Source organism: Rana temporaria, chromosome 7 (assembly GCF_905171775.1).
Source record: "Rana temporaria chromosome 7, aRanTem1.1, whole genome shotgun sequence".
NCBI classification, from domain to species: Eukaryota; Metazoa; Chordata; class Amphibia; order Anura; family Ranidae; genus Rana; species Rana temporaria.
This window is the reverse complement of record NC_053495.1, coordinates 14,456,257-14,480,410: the sequence shown is the minus strand read 5'-3', so window position 1 is coordinate 14,480,410 and position 24,154 is coordinate 14,456,257. Positions and strand designations below refer to the sequence as shown.

General features: G+C 48.8%; 1 protein-coding gene across 1 annotated transcript in view; it reads right to left on the bottom strand.

The window, feature by feature from the left end:
- The window catches only part of CELSR3 (cadherin EGF LAG seven-pass G-type receptor 3), a 203,299-nt gene that overhangs the window by 19,385 nt on the left and 159,760 nt on the right, over positions 1-24,154 (bottom strand). The window contains exons 16-27 of the mRNA XM_040358946.1: positions 23,855-23,956; positions 19,375-19,469; positions 17,347-17,556; positions 15,414-15,597; positions 11,282-11,431; positions 8,018-8,198; positions 6,235-6,402; positions 4,238-4,364; positions 3,864-4,070; positions 2,266-2,440; positions 300-412; positions 125-204 (exon numbers count right to left, since the gene is read on the bottom strand). Of these exons, the coding sequence (XP_040214880.1) occupies positions 125-204; positions 300-412; positions 2,266-2,440; positions 3,864-4,070; positions 4,238-4,364; positions 6,235-6,402; positions 8,018-8,198; positions 11,282-11,431; positions 15,414-15,597; positions 17,347-17,556; positions 19,375-19,469; positions 23,855-23,956 (1,792 nt within the window). The remainder of the gene's footprint in view (positions 1-124; positions 205-299; positions 413-2,265; positions 2,441-3,863; positions 4,071-4,237; positions 4,365-6,234; positions 6,403-8,017; positions 8,199-11,281; positions 11,432-15,413; positions 15,598-17,346; positions 17,557-19,374; positions 19,470-23,854; positions 23,957-24,154) is intronic.

Genomic DNA, 24,154 nt, shown 5'->3' with positions numbered 1-24,154 from the left:
CAATCAGAACCCTTCTGCTTTTTTTTTTTTGGCACAGGTTAGAAAATACAAGCATCTGAATGGTTGCTATGTCCAGTAGAAAAATAGTACAGCCAATATAAATGGACGGAAAGAAAGGACTTACAGGACAGAAGTCTTCTTGGCCTCCTTCTGTCCGGGCGCGCAGGTGAGTTTGGCAACCATAAGAAACATGGCGCCATTCAGCTAAAGAGAACAGGATAGAGAGGTGTGTTAGTAATAAAGTCTCAGCTTTGGGGGGAATTTTTTTAATATGTTTTGCACTAATAAAAAAAATTCACCACAATCACTATGGCGATGGGTCCAGCAAAACTCCACACCAGTTTATCATAAATCGAGATCCAACAGAAGTCTGGATTTCCATAACCTTCCGGGTCCAGTCCCACCGCCAAGCCTGCAAGGAAGAGCCAATACTTGAATTTATTAAATATTTAACATTTTAATAAAATTAAATAAAATCTATTAATATTTAAAAAAAATTAGGGCTGTGGAAATTAGCTATTAATTCCTCGACTAATCGTTAATTTTTTGGATCGGTAATCACCTCTCCGCCGGCTTCCGGGTCTTCAGGGAGTTCCGTCGGAGATCCGGTGATGTCACGGACACCGGCGGGGGTTGCCGTGTCCTTTGCTGTGCCTTCATATCTGCATGCCGGTGGGACCTTACTATCTGCCACACGCAAGGGCTGTTACACTTCCCTCTATCAACCTGGGATTCTACAACCATCCACTGGGAGTTGTGATAGTTCCCTTCACGGGACATCTACATGCCGACGCACTGATGTTAACCCCTCCTCATCTGGATTCAGCAGTGGTATCGTTGTACACGTTTTTATACCAGTATCATACTTCATCTAGATTCAGCAGTGGAAACGTTGTACACATTTTTAAACCAGTATCATACTTGGCTACATGTTTTTATGACTGCTTTTGCTACCGCAGGAGAGACTAGAGAGCTTACCAGGATGGAGGCTGAGGCGTGGACAGGCTGTCTGATGCTTTTTTGGGTTCAAACTTCCTGTCCAGTGCCCACACATGCCCAGGGAGTGTGGGCAGGACAGACTGAGGCCCCATACACACGAGAGGATCCATCCGCTGGAATTGATCCACGGACCGGCTCCAGCGGATAGATCCCCTGGTGTGTACGATCCAGCGGATCTGTTTCCGCGGATTTTTATCCCCTGGGATGGATTTCCAGCGGATAAAAATTTGAAGACATGCTTTCAAATCTATCCGCTTGAATCCATCCCAACGGATTGATCCGCTGGTCTGTACAGACTCACCGGATCAATCCGTCCGAATGAATCCCCCGCATGCGTCGTAATGATTCGACCCACGCGTGGAATTCCTTATATGACAGCGTCGCGCACGTCGCCGCGTCATCATCGTGGCGACGGCGCTACACGTCATCGCGATGGGATTTCGGCGCTGATTTCGATCCGATGGTGAGTACACTCCATCGGATCAAAATCCTCGAGAGGATTTATCCGCGGAAACGGTCCAGTGGACCGTATCCGCGGATAAATCCTCTCGTGTGTATGGGGCCTCAGAAGGAGGAGGAGCAGACGAGCTCTATCTCTCCTCGTGTCTGTGCAGAGAGAGAAGGGGATGTCAGCGCTGGTGTGCGCTGAGGCTGAGCTATGTGTGAGACGAGACATAGCTCAGCTCTGCAGCCATCTACCTCAGAGCTGACACAGGCACGGCTGCACAGTGGGAGGTGAGCAGCGGCCGTGACCTGTGTTAACAGAGCTTCAGCAGGCATATTCCTGCTCTGCAAAAACAGTATTTGGTAGTGGCGGCCGGTGGCTGTGCATAGTGTCACCAGCCCGGGGGGAGATTTCCACCCTGTCCCCCCCCTCCCCTGGTGACAACACAGGAAGCTATGAGGTTACTTCATGTTTGGCAGGATCAGCAGGCATTTTATTGCACTTATCAAACAGATATAACAAAACACTTTCAACGCTGCCAAGAGAGCTGCAGAGTAGGGAATGACCCCGACTGCACCTCATTGGGGTACAAAAAAAAGCAGGAGTTTGCGTTAAAGATGAATTTAGAAGACGCTCAAGCTCATCTCTACTCTGGAACAACAACAGCGTGTTGACAGGAGCCCCCTGGCGCCTCACTAATGAAATGGCAAAGACATATAATAAGAAGTAGGGGGAGAATTAGCCCACCAAGATCCACCCATAGCGGAAGTTTCCCTTTAGATAGTTTTATATTTTACAGCCCCTAATTAAGTGCAGCTTACCTGTGATTATGGCGGGGACACCCCAACCAATGGCGTGGTAAAATCTCATGGCACCAAAGTTTATGTTCCTTACTTCGGTCTGCATGCGGTAGATGTGAAGCTCGTCAACAAACAGCCAGGAGAAGGTGGACAGGAAAAAATAATGCAGCAGGATGGCGATGACGGTGCAGAGAAACTGAGGATGGAAAAAAAATGATTACTATCACAGATCATCTTATATTAATTACAGATTACTCTGACTTCATTGTTTTAACTTTAGTCCTTCCCAGTCCTGGTTTTAAAGAGGAACTGCAGTCCGCTCACATAATTTGTAATAAAAACATCTTTGCTATTCTGAAGCTTCCCCCCAACTACTTTGCATATTTATAAATACACTGGGGTAGATTCAGATAGATTAGCGGATCTTTAGATCCGCGTAATCTATCTGATTTACGATCCGCCGGCGCAATTTTGAGAGGCTAGCGCAGTATTCAGAAAGCACTTACCTCGAAACTTGCGCCGGCGGATCGTAAATCCCCCGGCAGAATTCAAATTCCGCGGCTAGGGGGAGTGTATTATTTAAATCAGGCGCGTCCCCGCGCCGATTGTAGTGCGCATGCTCCCGCCACGATTTTTCCCAGTGCGCATGCTCGAATTTACGCCGCAAGGACGTCATTGGTTTCGGCGTTATCGTAACTTGCGTCCGCCCGTATTCTGAATCGACTTGCGCAAACGACGTAAAAATTCAAAACTCGGCGCGGGAACGACGGCCATACTTAACATTGGATACGCCGCATAGAGCAGGGGTAACTATCCGCCGGAAAAAGCCGAACGCAAACGACGTAAAAAAAAAGCGACGGGCGGGCCTTAGTTTCTGAATCGGCGGATCTCCTCATTTGCATATTCGTCGCGTATACAAATGGAAGCGCCACCTAGCGGCCGGAGCCTAAGATCTGACAGTGTAAGTCACTTACACCTGTCGGATCTAAGGGAGATCTATGCGGAACCTGATTCTATGAATCAGTCGCATAGATCAGACTGTCGGATCTCAGAGATACGACGGCGTATCAGGAGATACGGCGTCGTATCTCTATCTGAATCTCCCCCACTGTGATTCTGTACTAGCTGCCTACACAGGGGGGTATAGAGCCAGGCAAGGTAGGAGAGAGAGATAAGAGAAAGCTTTGGGGGAGGGGGGTTGGGTTGCACTCTGTACACAGTACACTTCTGAACTCTGTAAGGAACGCACTCCTGTACCCTGCACTCTGTACATAACACACCCCTGAATCCTGCACTCTGTACATAACACACACCCGAACCCTGCACGCTCTACACACTGCACTCTGTACACAGTACCCTGCACTCTGTACATAGCACACTACTGTACCCTGCACTCTGTACAAAGCACACTACTGTACCCTGCACTCTGTACAAAGCACACTACTGTACCCTGCACTCTGTACAAAGCACACTACTGTACCCTGCACTCTGTACATAGCACACTCCTGTACCCTGCACTCTGTACTCCTAAACTCTGCACTCTGTACACAGCGCACTCCTGAAGTGCAAGGTCCAATTTGAATTCTTCCCCATTGCTGAATAAAATATGCGTCTCTCACCTCGCTTTCTGTGCTGTTGATGCCCAGCAGAAAGACCAGTTCGGAGAAGAAAAGTGCCATGGCGATGTTGGAATGGATCCCCCGGGTGTTGGTTTTCAGTCCCTTAAGAGACGTCAGGATTGCAAATGTTGTCAGAAGAGCCACCAGCGAGATGGTCAGACACGTGTAGGTGACGATGGCCAGAGTCTCCAGATCTCCCTCCAGCTGCTGCATGGAAGAATAATATAAATGCATTAGAACTGTACTGTACTGCTTAAAGGGAACCTCCACCTGTACATCTAAAAAAAGTTAAAACAAGTCACTCCTGCTTTGAAAAGGCTCAGCTTTCTTATTTACACTTATACTATAGGTTAAAGTTTCTGTTTAGAGTTTACCTCTCGGTGTGATCCATCCATGAGGACACCAAAACTTCCAAACTGAGAGCATTGGCACCGTACGTGCGTGGTGTTCCGGAAGACCATCTCGCAGTCCTTCACTGCCCAGCTCCCTGGGGGGTCCAGTCTGAAAGCAAAGACAGAGTAAGAAGACCATGAGAAGTTCTAGGACAGATCAGCACTTTGAGCTTACAAAGTCAGTTGTGTTGTACGGCCCTCACAATGAAAGCAAGTTGGTTTATTGAGCAGACATTGGGGTAGATTCAGGTAGGGGCGCGCACTGATACAGCGGCGCAGCGTATCGTCTTTACGCTACGCCGCCGAAAATTACAGGAGCAAGCGCTGTATTCACGAAGCACTTGCTCCGTGATTTGCGGCGGCGTAGCGTAAAAGGGGCCGGCGCAAGCGCGCGTAATTCAAATGATCCGGTAGGGGGCGTGGATCATTTAAATTAGGTGCGTTCCCGCGCCGAACGTACTGCGCATGCGCCGTCCCTAACATTTTCCGACGTGCATTGCGCTAAATGACGTCGCAAGGACGTCATTGGTTTCGACGTGAACGTAAATGGCGTCCAGCGCCATTCACGGACGACTTACGCAAACGACGTAAAATTTTCAAATCGCGACGCTGGAACGATGTCTATACTTAACATTGGCTGCGCCTCCTAATAGCAGGAGCAGCCTTACGCCGAAAACGAGTTACGCAAACGACGTAAAAAACTACCGCCGGGCGCACGTACGTTTGTGAATCGGCGTAAGTATGTAATTTGCATACTCTACGCTGACACCTAGCGGCCAGCGTGAGAATGCACCCTAAGATACGACGGCGTAAGAGACTTATGCCAGTCGTATCTTAGGCTAATGTCGGCGTATCTAGCTTTCTGAATACAGAAAATAGATACGCCGGCGTAGCTTTGAATTTACGCGGCGTATCTATGGATACGCCGGCGTAAATCGTTCCTGAATCTACCCCATTGATTCTAAGGCCATACGATCCCAAAAGCCACAAAAAAATATCAAAAGTGGTTTGTAAGGCACAACAATCAGGCTTTTGCTTAAAGTGGTTGTAACTCCATTCGGTAATTTTCTGGCACTCACCTGTCTTCCGGAAAGCAAGTTCTCCACTGCATGTTTTATTTAAAAAAATGCCGTCCTGTACTGTATTTCCTTGCGCCGCTCTATGCTCACGTGACTGGCCGCTGCTCCCTCTCCGACAGATACAGTGGGAGGGGCCAAGAATCCCCCACTGATGTCAGTCAGGAGGAGGAGAGAGGTGGCCAGTCACGTGATCGCCGAGCAGCGATAGGAATTACAGCATAGAATGGCATTTTTTTAATATAAAAAATGCACTGGAGACATTGCATTCAGGAAGACAGGTGAGTGCCTGAAAATAACAGTTATTTCAGCAGGAGAGGAAGGGAGGGGCTACCCATGACAAAGAGTTGATAGCAGGGAGGGGAGGAGCGAGAGGACGGAGTACAGAGAAGGACAAAGCAGGGCTGCGGATGATGGAGGCACGTAAAAGGACCACGTGTCAGGGCTCAGCAGCCATGATTATCCATGGTCAGTTTACAGGGGGAGGGCAGAATTTGGCAGGATCAGCCAGTTATTTCAGGTGACACAGGGGGCCAAATTACACAACACAAGCACTGTGCTGTACAACATGCTTTAACCACTTAAGCCCCGGATCATTTTGCAGCTAAATGCCCAGGCCAGGTTTTGCGATTCGGCACTGCGTCGCTTTAACAGACAATTGCGCGGTCGTGCGACGTGGCTCCCAAACAAAATTGGCGTCCTTTTTTCCCCACAAATAGAGCTTTCTTTTGGTGGTATTTCATCACCTCTGCGGTTTTTATTTTGACATTAATGTGCATTTGAGTGACTGGGTACTGCAGACAGTGCTGAGGGTCTGTCTGTCTTGTTACAGAAGGTGTGGAAGGGATGAAGTCAGTGGAGGTTCTGCTCGGCCAGGAGAGATATAAGAAAACAAAGACATACTGGCTGGACTGGTTCCACTGTACGCAGACGGGCTTGCTTCTGTTCACGGTTTCCAACAGCTGGAAATCTAATATTAGCGGTGCCTCCAGGTCCCCGTGGATAAAGGTCTGGTCTCTGAGTATGGCCACGCTTATGATGGGTGAATTCATCACTGGATTTTTAGGAAGCCTGAAAAAAAATAAAAAAAATCATAAATTCCACAATATATTTACTGCATGATTATACCTAGGGCCAGGACAAGGGGTGGGCAGGAGCTCCGGCTGCCGCTGGGGCAATGGTTTATTGCAGGTATGGGGGCACGCTGTGCTGAGTTCCTTGTACAAGGCTTACAGGAGTAGTAACAGCAGCATCACTACTCTTGTAAGCCCAGCGCTGGGAGCAGTGAGGAGAGAGACGGGAGGAGGTGTGGGATGCACACCCCCTAAGCTCGCACTTAAAGTGGAGGTTCACCCTCAAAACAATTTTTGACATCACACGGAGCCGCGCCATCCTGCCGACAGAATGCCGGTGGTTGTTTTTTTTTCTCAGCACATACCTCTTAATCACGATTTTGACCTCACGGCGATCCAGCGGGAGTGGGCGTTCCCAAGCACTGCCTGTGATTGACAGGCTTCCGAACGGCGCATACTGCGCGTCACAGGTTGCTGAAAAAAACCGAACGTCGGTGCGGCTCTATACGGCGCCTGCGCACCGACGTTCGGGTTCTGTCGGCAACCTGTGACGCGCAGTATGCGCCGTTCGGAAGCCTGTCAATCACAGGCAGTGCTTGGGAACGCCCACTCCCGCGGGATCGCCGTGAGGTCAAAAATCCTGATTAAGAGGTATGTGCTGAGAAAAAAAAAAAACACCGGCATTCTGTCGGTAGGATGGCGTGGCTCCGTGTAATGTCAAAAATTGTTTTAAAGGGTGAACCTCCACTTTAAAGTGGATGTAAACCCCCATTTTTTTTTTTGATGTCACAAGAGTATAAGATTTCCTATCATCTGTGCCCAGTCTTGCCACACAGAGTTAACCCAGCTCTGAGCAATCCTCTTGTGACATGTTATTTACATATCTCATGCACTAGCCTGGAGACGGGCATTGTTTTTTAATTCCCACCCCCACTCCTTTTCTGACGTCATGTGGTTACTTTTCTGGATTTTGACTGGATGTTAGTGATCATAGCAGAATTCAGTGTAAGGAATACATTTTTATATAAAAAAAAGGGCGTTGCCATCTGGGGGCCCTGGGGACCTCTGGGCCCTTTAATAATATATATATATATATATAAAAAAAATATAAATATATAAAAAACTTTTTTTTTTTTTTAATAAAAAAAAACAAGAAAAAAAAGGGGGGGGGGTTGCCATCCGGGCCCCTTACAGGTGTACTGCCTGTACCCCCCTGATGGCGGCCCTGCCAAGGCATATTCATAAACCAAGAAGAGCACTGCTATTTTTGAGGAAGAAAACAGACAAAAAGGTACATTTTCCAAACTGTTCTGGCACAATAACATTTCTAGATGTTCCAAATAGAGATCTGTGCGGATCGGAAATGTCTCACTGCCTGTGATTAGCGGTGCGCAGTGTCAACTTCCTGGCGGGATCGGGCAGGTGGGATCCCTGAACAGGACCAAGCTTATTCCCAGTTCCCAAAAACACAACAAATCTTCACTTTTTTGCACCCATGCCCACTTTAAAAATAGTGATCGATAAAACAGTAAATTCTGAAATGCAGATCACGAAGTACAGATCTGTTTGTGTGTCCCTTCTGGAGCCCGTGGAGTGGCTGGGGATTGGCTCACCTGAGGTTCCTCTTGTCGGTGCTGTATCTGGCTGGAAGCAGGTCCCCGAGGGTTCGGTAGACTAGCAGGACAAGGATGGTAGCGGCAGGCTCTGGATCAGGGATCGCTCTCTTTGGCGGGGGAACAGCAGTCGTTAGGTTATTCTCAGAGTAGGCTGGAGTTGGTAGAACCGTAGGGGGAGCTATTGCAAGAGAAAATAAAATATATCAACAGAAACCTGGGAGAAACATGGAGGCTGTCATTGATGCGCTCTCTATCTGAAATCTTATAGCCAGATTCAGTAAGACTTACGACGGCGTATCAGTAGATACGCCGGCGTAAGTCCGAATCCGCCATGTCGTATATTTAAGCGTATTCTCAAACTGAGATACGCTTCTCTGTTGCTAAGATACGACGGGCGTAAGTCTCCTACGCCGTCGTATCTTAGCTGCCTATTTACGCTGGCCGCTAGGGGCGTGTACGTTGATTTACGCCTAGAATATGTAAATGAGCAAGATACGCCTATTCACGAACGTACTTGCGCCCGATACGCTCTTTACGTAAGGCGTTTTTCAGGCGTAAATATAAACCACCAAAAAGATGGCGCAGCCCATGCAAGGTATGGACGTCGGAACAGCCGTCAAATTTTACGTCGTTTACGTAAGCGTATGTGAATGGGGCTGGGCGTAAGTTACGTTCACGTCGAAAGCAATGAGTATTTGCAACGTGATTCTGAGCATGCGCCGTACGATCTACATGGGGTCACGATTCATTACCATACAACACGCCCCCTACCTGCCTATTTTGAATTAGGCGGGGTTACGCCGGGCCATTTGCGCTACGCCGACGTAACTTAGGAGGCAAGTGCTTTGTGAATACAGTACTTGCCTCACTACGTTACGTCGGCGTAGTGCAAATGGGATGCGCTACGCCGGCATAAAGATACGCGCCATTAGTTCCTGGCTGTCAGGCTCACCCTTTTTAAGTTGCGCTAAGGGTGACCCAAAGCAAGAACACAGATTAGGACCTCTGACCTACCTTACTCACGTGCGTTTCCGTGAATGACTCAAAGTATCGATGGGTCATCATGACAGCCAGGGAACTAGCATTTTTAGAGGGAAGCCCCTGCCTTTACATCATGGTAAGTTTACTTTAAGGGCACTTTCACACTGACAGCATGGGGGCATCGGCGGTACAGCACTGCTAGTTTTAGCGCTCCAAAGATGCTGCTTCCAGGACTTTTTATAACGTCCTGTCAGCGCAGCGCCCCAGTGTGAAAGCACTCAGGCTTTCACACTGGGATTGCAGATGAGGCATTTTTCAGGCGCTTTACAGGCACTATTTTTAGTGCTAAAGCGCCCGAAAAATGCCTCCAGTGTGAAAGGGGTCTTAGCCATGTCGGGGGATAATTGTAGAATACCTTACCTCAGAAACAGGTACTCTTTGCTTTGCTCTGCATACTGTAAGTTCCGACAAATAACAATGTAAACCCAAAGATGGAGTTTGTTATATTTAAAGAGACTACCAGACTAGTTTGGTATTTTGACAGGCAAAGCTTGCTCACTCCTGCCTCTGCCACAATTCTATTGGCCGGTGAGGCCAATAGTAGCGTGTTTGGGCGGGACTAGTAGCAAGTATTTGCACAACAGAGATCTTATGCCGCGTACACACGGTCGTTTTTCGGCATTAAAAAAAATGTAGTTTTTCAGCATGTCCAAAAAACAAAGTTTTTCCAACTTCATCATTAAAAACGACGTTGCCCACACACCATCGTTTTTGAAAAATGATGAACAAAGCGCAATGACGTACAACACGTACGACGGAACTCTAAAGAGGAAGTTCTATTCGCCTTTGGGCTGCTTTAGCTGATTCCGTGTTAGTAAAAGACGATTCACGCTTTTCTGTCTGTTACAGCGTGATGAATGTGCTTACCCCATTATGAACGGTAGTTGTACCTGAACGAGCGCTCCCGTCTCATAACTTGCTTCTGGGCATGCGCGGGTTAAAAACGTTGTTTTAGCCCACACACCATCATTTTTAACAACCCGAAAAACGACATTTTAAAAAAACGACGTGAAAAAATGCAGCATGTTCGAATTTTTTTTTTGTCCTTTTTCAGAACCTGAAAAACCATGTGAAGCCCACACACCATCATTTAAAATGACGTTTTAAAAAACAAAATTTTTTTTCATGCCGAAAAATGATCGTGTGTACGCGGCATCAGAGTTTCAGGACTCCTAGTAAAAAGCTGAATCTGCATGCAAGCATTTGGAAATATCTTCTTTTGGATGACAATGACTGTCCAAGAGAAAAGGTTTGCTTTTTTTTTTAACCCCTTGCCTCAACTTGCCCCCCCCCCTCTCCCCTGACCCCCCCGCCCGATGGCCCTTTAGGAGGACCTAAATGCTGGCAAGTCAGGGCGCTCTCTACTTTGCAGATCGAGAAAGGAGCTGTGTATTAGTGGGCGTCCTGACACTCCTGCTCGCCTCCTCCCCCCTCAAGTGGATAAAAATAATAAATGCACATTTTTTTTAACCTGCAAAAAGATGTCCATTTATTATTATTTTTTTTACAAAAGGTGAACCTATTAAAGTGGAGTTCCACCCATAAATATAACATTACATCAGTAGTTTTAAAAAAATGTCATTAGTCCTTTACGAAATTTTTTTTTTTTTTAGATGCCTTCAAAGTGTTGTTGCTAGGCAGAATAGTTAATCTTCCCACTTCCTGCACCTAGGTGCTTAATGCTTCCTAACCTACACCGCACAGACTCCTGGGAATGTAGTGGGTGTAACTTTCCAGGAGTCTGTGCACTCCCCAGTCTCAAAGAATCATGTGACTTGGACAGCACAGGTGCTGAAACCTGATCTGACACTGCTTGTGCAGCACTGAGCATGTGCGAGATCTGCAAGGCTGAAATCCAGGAAGTCATACAGTCTGGCTTCATGATGCCCACACTTAAGATGGCCCCAGTCAATTTCTATTTTATAAAGTGTCTAAATGCTGTAACAACCTAACAAAACGGACCTTAGTTTACAGACTAACTTTACTAGAATACATTAAGCTTGTGTATTACAGGGGTATTTATATTTAAAAAGTGAAATTGTGGCCGGAACTCCGCTTTAACCTTTAAAGCTTATGAACCTTTAAAGCTGAACTCCAGCCTTACCTTTAGTCTTGCACACTTGTACAGGCTCATCTCCTGTAATGAAAATGCAGTGATCTCTACCCAGGCTCACTCACCCTGACAATAATAAGTCATCAGATGCCCTATGACATTATTACCTTCCACTTTAGGTGTCTTTAGGGCAGAAGCGGGCAGCACCACATGAGTATGGGGATCCCATGGCGTCTGTCCCCGGAACAGGCTGCTGTGATATCTGGGGAAGTGCCTTCTGGGAGGGATCTGGTTGTCCACACGTTCAATATTTACAACTGCAACAAATAAAAAGGTGACACAGCAAATGAAAACTCTGCACAAGGAAACACGACTTTATCAGACCTGCTAAGGTTAGCCTATAACCACTTAAGGACCGCCTCCTGCACATTTACGTCGGCAGAATGGCACAAGCACGTACAGGTACGTCCTCTTTAAGTGCCCGGTCGCGGGCGCGTGCCCGCGACCTGGTCCTAAGCTCCGTGACCGCGGGATCCGATCTCTGCTGGAGTCCCGCAATCGATCCCCGGAGCTGAAGAATGGGGAGAGCCGTGTGTAAACACAGCTTCCCCGTTCTTCACTGTGGCGCCATCATTGATCGTGTGATCTCTAATATAGGGAACCACAATCAATGACGTCACACCTACAGCCACACCCCCCTACAGTTAGAAACAGAGATGAGGTCACACTTAACCCCTTCAGCGCCCCCTTGTGGTTAACTCCCAAACTGCAATTGTCATTTTCACAATAAACAATGCATTTTTAATGCATTTTTTGCTGTGAAAATGACAATAGTCCCAAAAATGTGTCAAAATTGTCCGAAGTGTCCGCCATAATGTCGCAGTCACGAAAAAAAACGCTGATCGCCGCCATTAGTAGTAAAACATCTATTTTTATAAAAATGCAATAAAACTATCCCCCTATTTTGTAAACGCTATACATTTTGCGCAAACTAATTGATAAACGCTTATTGCGTTTTTTTTTTTAATCAAAAATAGGTAGAAGAATACGTATCGGCCTAAACTGAGGGAAAAAAATATTTTTATATGTTTTTGGCGGGATATTTATTATAGCAAAAAGTAAAAAATATAGAATTTATTTCAAAATTGTCGCTCTATTTTTGTTTATAGCGCAAAAAATAAAAACCACAGAGGTGATCAAATACCACAAAAAAAAAGCTCTATTTGTGGGAAAAAAAGGACGTCAATTTTGTTTGGGAGCCACGTCGCACGACCGCACAATTGTCAGTAAGGCCCCATACTCACGAGCAAACATGTCTGCTGAAACTGGCCCGCAGGCCAGTTTCAGCAGACATGTTTGGTCGTGTGTGGGCGCGAGCGGGCCGAATTCCAGCAAACATTTGCCCGCCGGGCCTTTTCCCAGCAGACAAATATTCCTGGACTTGTTTTAAAACAGCCCGCTGGAATTCTGCCCGCTCGGACATGTACGGTCGTCAGTACAGACCTACCGTACATGTCCAGGCGCCCGCCGTCCCTCGCATGCGTCGAATGACTTCGACGCATGCGTGGAAGCATTTTAAAGGCGGGCCGCCCACGTCGCCGCGTCATTGTCGCGGCGACACCGCGTCATCGACGCGGCGACACCGCGGACACGCCCCGCGTATTGTTTACGCGCGGACTTCTGTACGATGGTGTGTACAACCATCGTACAGAAGCCCTCTGGCAGACATATATGGTGAAAACGGTCCGACGGACCGCTTTCACCATACATGTTTGTCCGTGTGTACCCGGCCTTAAAGCGACGCAGTGCCGAATCCCAAAAACTGGCCAGGTCCTTTACCTGCCTAAAGGTCCGGGTCTTAAGTGGATAAAGAATGCAAGGCAAACCTAAATGACAACTAAAACCAGGGCTTTTTTTCAGGGGGAACTTGGTGGAACTCTGTTGTCAGTGGACTGATGGATCTGTACCGATTTTTATTTTGATGGGAGATTTTGTATTGTTTAGCAATTGGTATCACAATTGAATGGCGGCTGCTTTATTCTGCTAAATATAACACCTTAGCGCAGAGTATTATTATATTTTTAATTGACAGGTTCGCTTGAGATGCTTCAAAATGCCCTACAAAATTAATTTAGGTGCAGTTGAGTCAGTTCAACTACTTTTGCATTCACATTGACTTATATGGGGAGAAAGGCACTTTGGAAGAGGACAAAAGCCCATAGACACCGACAATTGGACCTCGTACAAACGCATGACTGAGCAGCATTTTTACTGACCCCCCCCAAGCTGCAAAGGCAGCAGACAGGGGATGCTCTGCATCATGGTGCAACAAAAATGATCCCACCCGTTGCGTTGGGTGGCTTATACCACCCGCCGAATGCGACCCATTCAAATAAATAGCACGGCGCCCCAACCACACGCAATGCATAGGTTGTGGTACAGTGGCATTGGCTTTTAGGGGTTTAAAACAGGCACTGGTCAAGTGAAGTGATGGGAATTCTCTCTAATGGGGTCTCAGACAGCAAAAATAACGTTGTAGAAGAATTTACTCCTCTCAAGTCTATCAAAATGAAAGGTTTGGCTGGACTTTGCCTTAAAAGTGCACCTGAAAAATCCACAATAATAGCAACTGGGAGGGATCTGCACAACTCAGCAGCCAAGCTCACCCTACTCCTACGCTTTAGCAGCAACTCAGCAGCTCAGTTCTACTTGACTCCCCCCCCCCCCCCCCAGCAGTGACTGAGCAGGTCAGCTCTTCTTGCTCCCTCCTCCTAGCACCGACTAAGTAGCTCAGCTCTTCTTGCAACCCCCTAACATCAGTGACTGAGCAGGTCAGCTCTTCTTGCTCCCCCCTCCTAGCACCGACTAAGTAGCTCAGCTCTTCTTGCTCCCCCCTCCCAGCAGAGACTCAGCTTCTCAGCTCTTCTTGTTCCCCCCCTCCCAGCAGTGACTCAGCTTCTCAGCTCTTCTTGCTCCCCCCTCCTAGCAGTGAATGAGCAGCTCAGCTCTTCTTGTTCCCCCCCTCCCAGCAGTGACTCAGCTTCTCAGCTCTTCTTGCTCCCCCTCCTAGCAGTGAATGAGCAGCTCAGCTCTTCTTGCTTCCCCCTCCTAGCAGTGAATGAGCAGCTCAGCTCTTCTTGCTCCCCCCTCCTAGCAGTGACTGAGCCGCTCAGCTCTTCTTGCTCCCCCCTCCCAGCAGAAACTCAGCTTCTCAGCTCTTCTTGCTCCCACCTCCTAGCAGTGAATGAGCAGCTCAGCTCTTCTTGCTCCCCCCTCCTAGCAGTGAATGAGCAGCTAAGCTCTTCTTGCTCCCCCCTCCTAGCAGTGACTGAGCCGCTCAGCTCTTCTTGCTCCCCCCTCCCAGCAGAAACTCAGCTTCTCAGCTCTTCTTGCTCCCACCTCCTAGCAGTGAATGAGCAGCTCAGCTCTTCTTGCTCCCCCTCCTAGCAGTGAATGAGCAGCTCAGCTCTTCTTGTTCCCCCCTCCTAGCAGTGAATGAGCAGCTTAGCTCTTCTTGTTCCCCCCCTCCCAGCAGAGACTCAGCTTCTCAGCTCTTCTTGCTCCCACCTCCTAGCAGTGACTGAGCAGCTCAGCTCTTCTTGCTCCCCCCTCCCAGCAGAGACTCAGCTTCTCAGCTCTTCTTGCTCCCCCCTCCTAGCAGTGACTGAGCAGCTCAGCTCTTCTTGCTCCCCCCTCCCAGCAGAGACTCAGCTTCTCAGCTCTTCTTGCTCCCCCCCTCCCAGCAGAGACTGAGCAGCTCAGCTCTTCTTGCTCCCCCCTCCCAGCAGAGACTCAGCTTCTCAGCTCTTATTGCTCCCCCCTCCCAGCAGTGAATGAGCAGCTCAGCTCTTCTTGTTCCCCCCTCCTAGCAGTGAATGAGCAGCTTAGCTCTTCTTGTTCCCCCCCTCCCAGCAGAGACTCAGCTTCTCAGCTCTTCTTGCTCCCACCTCCTAGCAGTGACTGAGCAGCTCAGCTCTTCTTGCTCCCCCCTCCCAGCAGAGACTCAGCTTCTCAGCTCTTCTTGCTCCCCCCTCCTAGCAGTGACTGAGCAGCTCAGCTCTTCTTGCTCCCCCCTCCCAGCAGAGACTCAGCTTCTCAGCTCTTCTTGCTCCCCCCCTCCCAGCAGAGACTGAGCAGCTCAGCTCTTCTTGCTCCCCCCTCCCAGCAGAGACTCAGCTTCTCAGCTCTTATTGCTCCCCCCTCCCAGCAGTGAATGAGCAGCTCAGCTCTTCTTGTTTCCCCCCCACTCCCAGCAGTGATTGAGCAGCTCAGCTAAAAAAAAATCTTCTGAACACTTACCAATATTTGGAGTCACCAGTCCAACAGGGTTCAGGTAGGTGAGTTTCATGTTGCGGGCCAGAGTGCCAGTGTACTCTCGAAACAGCTCCATGAGCCCAGCGCTGCCTCGGTCAGTGTGCAGTAGGGTCTCCCAGTGCTCCCTATTAGAAAGCATGAGAACGGAGCTCCCCGACCTGAGTAGATTCTACAACAGAAACCAGTACAGCTGATATTAAATACATTCTAAAAGCAGACATTGTAAGGCAAATAATAAAATATGCAACATGGGTGTTTTTTTCAGCTGTAAAAGTCCATGTATTTTAGGAGCATAAAATGAAAGAATAGGTGAACTTTAGTGGTCATCTGCCCAAATATCCATCCTTACTCTCCTAATTACCCAATATGTAACAGAGACCTTATAACAAATCATAACTCTACTAATTATGTATGGCTCTTTTTGATAGGGTTTAAAAAAGACCTACCTTCCAGAAGGTGTACAGGGCAAAGGGGTCTCCAGTAAGTTTTATACTACACTACAGAAAGAAGTGGCTCCTAGCCAGTGCCGGCCTTTGGGGTGTGCGAGCTGTGCGGCTGCACAGGGCGCCATGGGCAACAGGAGCGCCGTGCGGCCATCGCAGCTCGCAAAATGTGAGTCGCAGCAGGGCCGGGCGGTCGGCGCTACCACTAGGCGGATTAGGAAGGCAGCCTCCTAGGGTGCACTGCCACCTAAGGGCTCCGCTGACTCTTGCCTCACCTCTTCCTCCTCATTGTCACTCCCCAGGCTCCCGGCAGAGGATAGAGGGGCCCCCGGACAGCCTCTTTGTGTATGTTTAGGTGACCAGGGGGCAAGGGGCGAAGATGGGGGGGGGGGGGGGTTGTGCCACAGGATTAGCTCGCACAGGGCACCTGAACACCTAAGGCCGGCCCTGCTCCTAGCCCATAACAGAAGCAGCTCTGAAGATATGTATATTAGAGTGATCAGAAACACTGACGTTGTTCAAGTCATTTCCTCAGCAGCTCAGATCTTCCTCCCAAGAAATGACTCAGCAGCTCAGCTCTCCCTGCTTCCCCTCCCAGTAATGACAAAAAGCAGATAATTAGGCTACACTGACACCAGCGATTAGAGCTGGAGCGAAAAGTAGTGGCAGGATTAAGAGATTCCTGCTGCGGCTCCCAGCAGCTTGGTGTGGCTGCCGGCCCAGTTCACCATAATAACAGATCGCCAGCGGCCGCAGCTATTCGCGGTACAGCCAACGATTACCGCGGTGATGGCTGCTGGACGCACTTTACATGCATCCAGCAGCGATCTTCGCAAGTAATCACTGGCTGTGCAGAAAAGCAGCGAAGAGCTGCAGCCACCAGAGACCTGTCAGTATAGTGAATGGGGCTGAGAGCCGCAGCAGAAATACTGCTACAATTCGCCCCGGCCTTAAAGGATATGTAAGCGTTTTTTTTTTTTTTACATGTCATACTTAGCTCCTCTGTTGAGTTGGTTTTGCATAGAGTGACCCCGGTCCTCCTCTTCTGGGGTCCCTCAGCCGCGCTCCTGCTCTTCTCGAGTACCCCGTCGGAAAGCCTCTCTCCCTCTGGGCTCCCCTGTGCGGGCATGCTCCGTGTCCTACTGCTGCGTCCATTGACACAAACAGCAGGACTCGGCTCCGCCCCCCAACTCCCACGTCATTGGATTTGATTGACAACAGTGGGAGCCAATGGCTATCCAATCAGGACCCGAGACACCAGCTGGAGTGGGTGTGTTAGTCCCCAGCACAGGAACGATCAGGCTCAGGTAAGTAAAAGGGGGGCTCTGGGGGGCTGGTGCACTACAAGAGGTGTTTTACCTTTTTTACAACCCCTTTAATGCAGCCTTAATTGTCGGGGTGAATGTAGCCTTAATGGCCAATCACAAAATGGTATGCACATCACCCCTGTGCTCCAGCCTTAGGCCTGGTCTCACCTCAGTGAACTGGGCGTCTTGAGTAGCAGTTAGTCCGAATCCTTCTTGTCTATTCTCGAACTGCATGAGGTGTGACAGCAGGCGGTACGTAATGTGAACATCATTTCCAAAGTACTGCTCCATGTGATCGGTCACAGAGCGAAGACGCAGGGACAGCTTCTTGGCCTCAATGGTGTTAAGCTCAGTCTCGTTCCTCTCCAAGCTCTCCAGCTGATGGGTAATACAAACATGGCCGCCTTTAATCAATTGTTTATTGCAATAAAAATTTTGATGAAAAATTGCTAAAAAAGTACTCTGCACAAGTCCAGTAAGTAGTAAGATTCAGGTATGAAAACAAAAGCTCTGATGGCACTAAATATACTGTATCTGGGAAAACCAGAGGGGGGGGGGGGGTTTATTAAAACCGGAGTGCAAAATCTGGTGCAGCTCTGCATAGAAACCAATCGGCTTCCAGGGTTTGTTGTCAAAGCTTAAGGCTGGGTTTACACTGGTACGACACGACAGTCGACAACTTTGGATCCGCAGACCCCAACAACCAATGGCCAGGGTTGTCGGGAAGAGGCCCTTGCCCTCATCAACATGGGGACAAGGTGCTTTGGGGTGGGGGCTCCAAAGCACCCACCCCCCATGTTGAGGGCATGCGGTCTTGCTCCCTCCTCCTAGCACCGACTAAGTAGCTCAGCTCTTCTTGCCTCCCATCAGTGATTTAGCAGCTCAGCTCTTCTTGCTCCCCCCTCCTAGCAGTGAATGAGCAGCTCAGCTCTTCTTGTTCCCCCCCTCCCAGCAGTGACTGAGCAGCTCAGCTCTCCCCCCCCCCCAGCAGCTCAGCCTACCCAGAACAGAGGATAAAAAAAATCTGCTGAACACTTACCAATATTTGGAGTCACCAGTCCAACAGGGTTCAGGTAGGTGAGTTTCATGTTGCGGGCCCTTGCCCTCATCAACATGGGGACAAGGTGCTTTGGGGTGGGGGCCTCAAAGCACCCACTCCCCCATGTTGAGGGCATGCGGTCTGGTACGGTTCAGGAGGGGGTGGGGGCGCTCGCTCGTCCCCACCCCCTTTCCTGACCGGCCGGGCTGCGTGCTCGGATAAGGGTCTGGTATATATTTTGGGGGACCCCCACGCTGTTTTTTCGGCGTGGGGGTCTGGTATGCTTAATTCTATGCATTGCCAGCACCCGTGTGATTCCTGAGTGGACATTGATTACCTGCCTGTGCTCACCTGGAGCGGCGGTCTCCCTACCTATCGGGGTCTGGTATGCTCTTGGCAGGGGAACCCATGCCAGGTTTTTTTTTTTTTATTTGGCGTGGAGTTCCCACTTAAGATCATCATCGCATGCCAAAGTCGGATCAGGCAAGACTTTGATCCGACTTCAGTGATATTCAATGGGCTGAAGTAAGATCGAAGTTGGACCAAAGTAGTACAGGGAGCATTTTCAAAGTCGGACTGACCAGTTAAGACGGCTCCCATAGGGAAACATTGATTTTCACACATGAGCTCCCAATGTCGGAGCGTTTGTCGCACCAGTGTAAACCCAGCTTAATTGAACAAGTTGAAGTTAGAAGCTGATTGGCTACCATGCACAGCTGCAGTGCCGATCCTGACCTCCCTGGGGCCCTAAGCAAAATGACATGTCACATTAAAGTTGAGAAGTGGGGAGGGGGGGGGGGCACTGCCGACAGTGACATGTTGCATTAAATATTAAAGTTGAGGAGCGGGGGAGGGGGTGTTCTGCTGTCGGAAATGTCATCTTACATTAAAGTGAGAATCCGGGGGTGCTGACTTCTTACCTCTTCTCCCATGCAGCCAGCGAATTGAGAAGCGGGGTGAGGAGCCCGAAAATTACTTCTCACCAGGCGGGGGCCTCTAGTAATTTGGGGGGCCCCCTGCAGCTTTGCGGGGCCCTAAGCGGCTTGCATAGTGAGCCTATAGGATGGATCGGCCCTGCACAGCTGCACCAGATTCTGAGCCCCCCAGTTTTATTTAACCCCCCCCTCCATTGACAAATACCCAACGCTTTGATTTACCAGTGCTGAGAGTTCCATAAATGCTGGAGAAGTGCAGTTAAACAGATCCGGTTCCATCCAGCCCTTAATGTCATCGCAGTGGCGGATCGCAGACCCTGAAAGACGCAGAGGAATGTTAATTGACGTAAAGGACCCCTTTTTACTGCTGCAAAAGCGCATACACATAAAAAGTCGCAGCAAGCTTCAAAGGCAGCATTCAAAGCACAAGCGTCTATGCGATCTGAACGGATTTTGGGGGAATTTTAGAAGGTAAAAACGATTATTTTTAAGAATACGCCCATCCTAGTAGTAAAACCTTTTGCGTGGAAAGCAAAACACCTGTTTCAGCAAGAAACTCCATTCAGTTTTACATCATCCACAAAAGAACGGATTCAACCTGCTTGTCACAGTGCTTCTGAACAGCCCTGCGGCCTCTTGTCACATGACTCTGTGCTGCAGCATTCCACTCTTTCAGCTACAGAGGACAGGCCTCAGAACCAGAGTGCACGTGTCCAAAGGGATATACAAAGTTGGATGGCCATTGACACAAGGTAAAGGCTCAGATTTAAAGTAGAGCCCCCCAGGTAGGGTAGTCTGTGTCCACCACATCAATTTAAATGCTAGGAGTTTTATACCTGGCTAGAGTGTTACTTTAATTCTGAATTTTCCACTCAAACTAAGGCCCCCCCCTTCACACTTGTGCGACCTAAAGGTTTCGCAATTTTACCCAATTTTATTTTTCGCCACGACTTGAAGCAATGCCTGTATAATGTTGAGGTCTAGGGACCTAAAGTCGCCTCAAAGTCGGACCACAGTAGTGGAGGGACTACTTTGAAGTCGCACAGATATGAATGGTACTCATTGAAAATCACGGAGTGTCATGCGACTTGTCATACGACTTTGCAGTCCCAAGTGTCAGGACAAGTCGCACAAGTGTGATAGGGGGCCTGACTTTAGTCCTGGATGGGCGTAATCCTTAAGGCAACAGGTTAGTAAGGAATGGCTGAGCACTTTTCATAACTGAGCTGTAGGGAAAGGTCGGCAAGGCAACAGCATTTAGGGGAGCCGGATGCAGGAGAATTCAAATATCAAATGAATTGTACAGGAAAACCATACAGCGTGTAGTAAGGAGCCAAATAATCAGATGTCCAATCCTCACCTGATCCTCTTATGCCTGAATAATGGGGGGGACAGGACACGGGGTGGAGAGGAAAAATACTCATTAAAACCACACAGTGGACCCTCATTGTCACAAACTGTTGATCTGTAAGTGTTCTCATTAGATGCATATTATAACTGTAGAAAGGGGAGAAAAGAGGGGATAGGAGGGAATAGGAGAGGAAAGGGGAGAGAAGAGGGAACAGGAGTGGAAAGGGGAGAGAAGAAGGAATAGAAGTGGAAATAGAAGAGAAGAGGGAATATGAGAGAAAAGGGGAGAGAAGAGGAAAGGGGAGAGAAGAGGGAATAGGAGAGGAAAGGGGAGAGAAGAGGGGATAGGAGAGGAAAGGGGAGAGAAGAAGGAATAGGAGAGGAAAGGGGAGAGAAGAAGGAATAGGAGAGGAAAGGGGAGAGAAGAGGGGATAGGAGAGGAAAGGGGAGAGAAGAGGGGATAGGAGAGGAAAGGGGAGAGAAGAAGGAATAGGAGAGGAAAGGGGAGAGAAGAAGGAATAGGAGAGGAAAGGGGAGAGAAGAGGGGATAGGAGAGGAAAGGGGAGAGAAGAAGGAATAGGAGAGGAAAGGGGAGAGAAGAAGGAATAGGAGAGGAAAGGGGAGAGAAGAAGGAATAGGAGAGGAAAGGGGAGAGAAGAAGGAATAGGAGAGGAAAGGGGAGAGAAGAGGGGATGGGAGTGGAAAGGGGAGAGAAGAAGGAATAGGAGAGGAAAGGGGAGAGAAGAGGGAATAGGAGAGGAAAGGGAAGAGAAGAAGGAATAGGAGAGGAAAGGGGAGAGAAGAAGGAATAGGAGAGGAAAGGGGAGAGAAGAGGGAATAGGAGAGGAAAGGGGAGAGAAGAAGGAATAGGAGAGGAAAGGGGAGAGAAGAGGGGATGGGAGTGGAAAGGGGAGAGAAGAAGGAATAGGAGAGGAAAGGGGAGAGAAGAGGGAATAGGAGAGGAAAGGGGAGAGAAGAGGGAATAGGAGAGGAAAGGGGAGAGAAGAGGGAATAGGAGAGGAAAGGGGAGAGAAGAAGGAATAGGAGAGGAAAGGGGAGAGAAGAGGGGATGGGAGTGGAAAGGGGAGAGAAGAAGGAATAGGAGAGGAAAGGGGAGAGAAGAGGGAATAGGAGAGGAAAGGGGAGAGAAGAAGGAATAGGAGAGGAAAGGGGAGAGAAGAAGGAATAGGAGAGGAAAGGGGAGAGAAGAAGGAATAGGAGAGGAAAGGGGAGAGAAGAGGGGATGGGAGTGGAAAGGGGAGAGAAGAAGGAATAGGAGAGGAAAGGGGAGAGAAGAGGGAATAGGAGAGGAAAGGGGAGAGAAGAAGGAATAGGAGAGGAAAGGGGAGAGAAGAGGGAATAGGAGAGGAAAGGGGAGAGAAGAGGGAATAGGAGAGGAAAGGGGAGAGAAGAGGGGATAGGAGAGGAAAGGGGAGAGAAGAAGGAATAGGAGAGGAAAGGGGAGAGAAGAGGGGATAGGAGAGGAAAGGGAAGAGAAGAGGGGATAGGAGAAGAAAAGGGAGAGAAGAGGGAATAGAAGAGGAAAGGGGAGAGAAGAAAGGATAGGAGAGGAAAGGGGAGATAAGAAGGAATAGGAGAGGAAAGGGGAGAGAAGAGGGGATAGGAGAGGAAAGGGGAGAAAGGAGGGAATAGGAGAGGAAAGGGGAAAGAAGAAGGAATAGGAGAGGAAAGGGGAGAGAAGAAGAAATAGGAGTGGAAAGGGGAGAGAAGAGGGGATAGGAGAGAAAAGGGGAGAGAAGAGGGAATAGGAGAGGAAATGGGAGAGAAGAAGGAATAGGAGAGGAAAAGGGAGAGAAGAGGGGATAGGAGAAGAAAAGGGAGAGAAGAGGGAATAGAAGAGGAAAGGGGAGAGAAGAGGGAATAGGAGAGTACAGGGGAGAGAAGAGGGGATAGGAGAGGAAAGGGGAGAGAAGAGGGGATAGGAGAGGAAAGGGGAGAGAAGAAAGGATAGGAGAGGAGAGGAAAGGGGAGAGAAGAGGGAATAGGAGAGGAAAGGGGAGAGAAGAGGGGATAGGAGAGGAAAGGGGAGAGAAGAAGGAATAGGAGAGGAAAGGGGAGAGAAGAGGAATAGGAGAGGAAAGGGGAGAGAAGAGGGAATATGAGAGGAAAGGGGAGAGACGAGGGGATAGGAGAGGAAAGGGGAGAGAAGAGGGGATAGGAGAGGAAAGGGGAGAGGAGAGGAAAGGGGAGAGAAGAAGGAATATAAGTGGAAAGGGGAGAGAAGAGGGAATAGGAGAGGAAAGGGGAGAGAAGAGGGAATAAGAGAGGAAAGGGGAGAGAAGAGGGGATAGGAGAGGAAAGGGGAGAGAAGAGGGGATAGGAGAGGAAAGGGGAGAGAAGAGGGGATAGGAGAGGAAAGGGGAGAGAAGAGGGGATAGGAGAGGAAAGGGGAGAGAAGAGGGGATAGGAGAGGAAGGGGTACAGAAGAGAAACCAGAGAAGGGAGGATATATAGGTGGAGATGAGAGGGAAAAGAGTGGAAGTGAGACTTAAAGGGAATGGAGAGTAGAGATGAAAGGATCAGGAGAGGGGAGTAGAGAAGAGGAAAGAAAGAAAGCACAGTAAGCAAATGGGGAGAAGAGGGAAGAGAGGAAAGGAAAAGAGAGAGGTGAGAAGAGGAAAATAGAGAGGAGGGGAGCAGATTAGAAGTAAGAGGAAAGCAAGTGGAGAAGGGAGAGGAAAAGAGAGGGTGGAAAGAAGTACATGAAATAAACAGAGAGGGAGGAATGGAAGGGGGAAGATCGAAAGGAAATGGAATAAAGTGGATGAAAAGAAGATAGGAAAATAAAAAGGAGAGAATTGGGACAAAGTATGTAAGGAAAGGAGTTCAGGGGGTGAGTAAAGGGATATAAATGAAGGGGTGAGAGGAGGGAAAGATAAAGGACAGAATATCTGAGTGCCAGGTAGGACTCCTCGGGGTATTCTCAAGGACTGGTCACACGGTAATAAAACAGCAGAATATTTTTGTTCAGCTTATATCGCAATAAAAGAAAGCGCGGCTCGGGAGGCGCTGTGCTTGACACTAACAGGGTAACGCATTACCTGGCGTCTTACAGAACAGAGCAGTAAAAAGCCGCAGGGCTTCTCTCCAGCTCCCGGATCGCAGACTGACAGCGCAGCATAAACAAGGTAGGCAGCACTCAGCAATGTTTAGCAATGTTCCGCTCAGAGTCTGGCGAACATTGCTGGAAATATTTGCAGTGAAATGCTAATTTGGATCAATCTGTTGAGCGGTGGACAGATTTTGTCTGGTTCTCAGTCTGGAGGAGGAGGAGGAGGACACGACAGACTCTAAAACATTTTTTTCGGGATTGCAGCTCTGCTTTACTTACCCAAGGATCCCTTTGGACAGGGGACGGCAGCAGGGAGTCGGGATTTTGTCCTTGGCCACCAAACCCCCGATGTCAGTGTTTTGGGACAGCCGTCGTATATCACTAGAAGGCAAAGGGATGCTGATTACGGATCACATTGCTGTTGTGTGACATCATCTGATGCCGTGTACAAGCCCACCAATCCACACCAAGCATTTTACCAGGGAAAGTCTTATATTTCTGTCTGATCTATAATTTTACTATTTTATTAGGTAGATTCAGTAAGGCCGGGTACTCACGACCAAACATGTATGGTGAAAG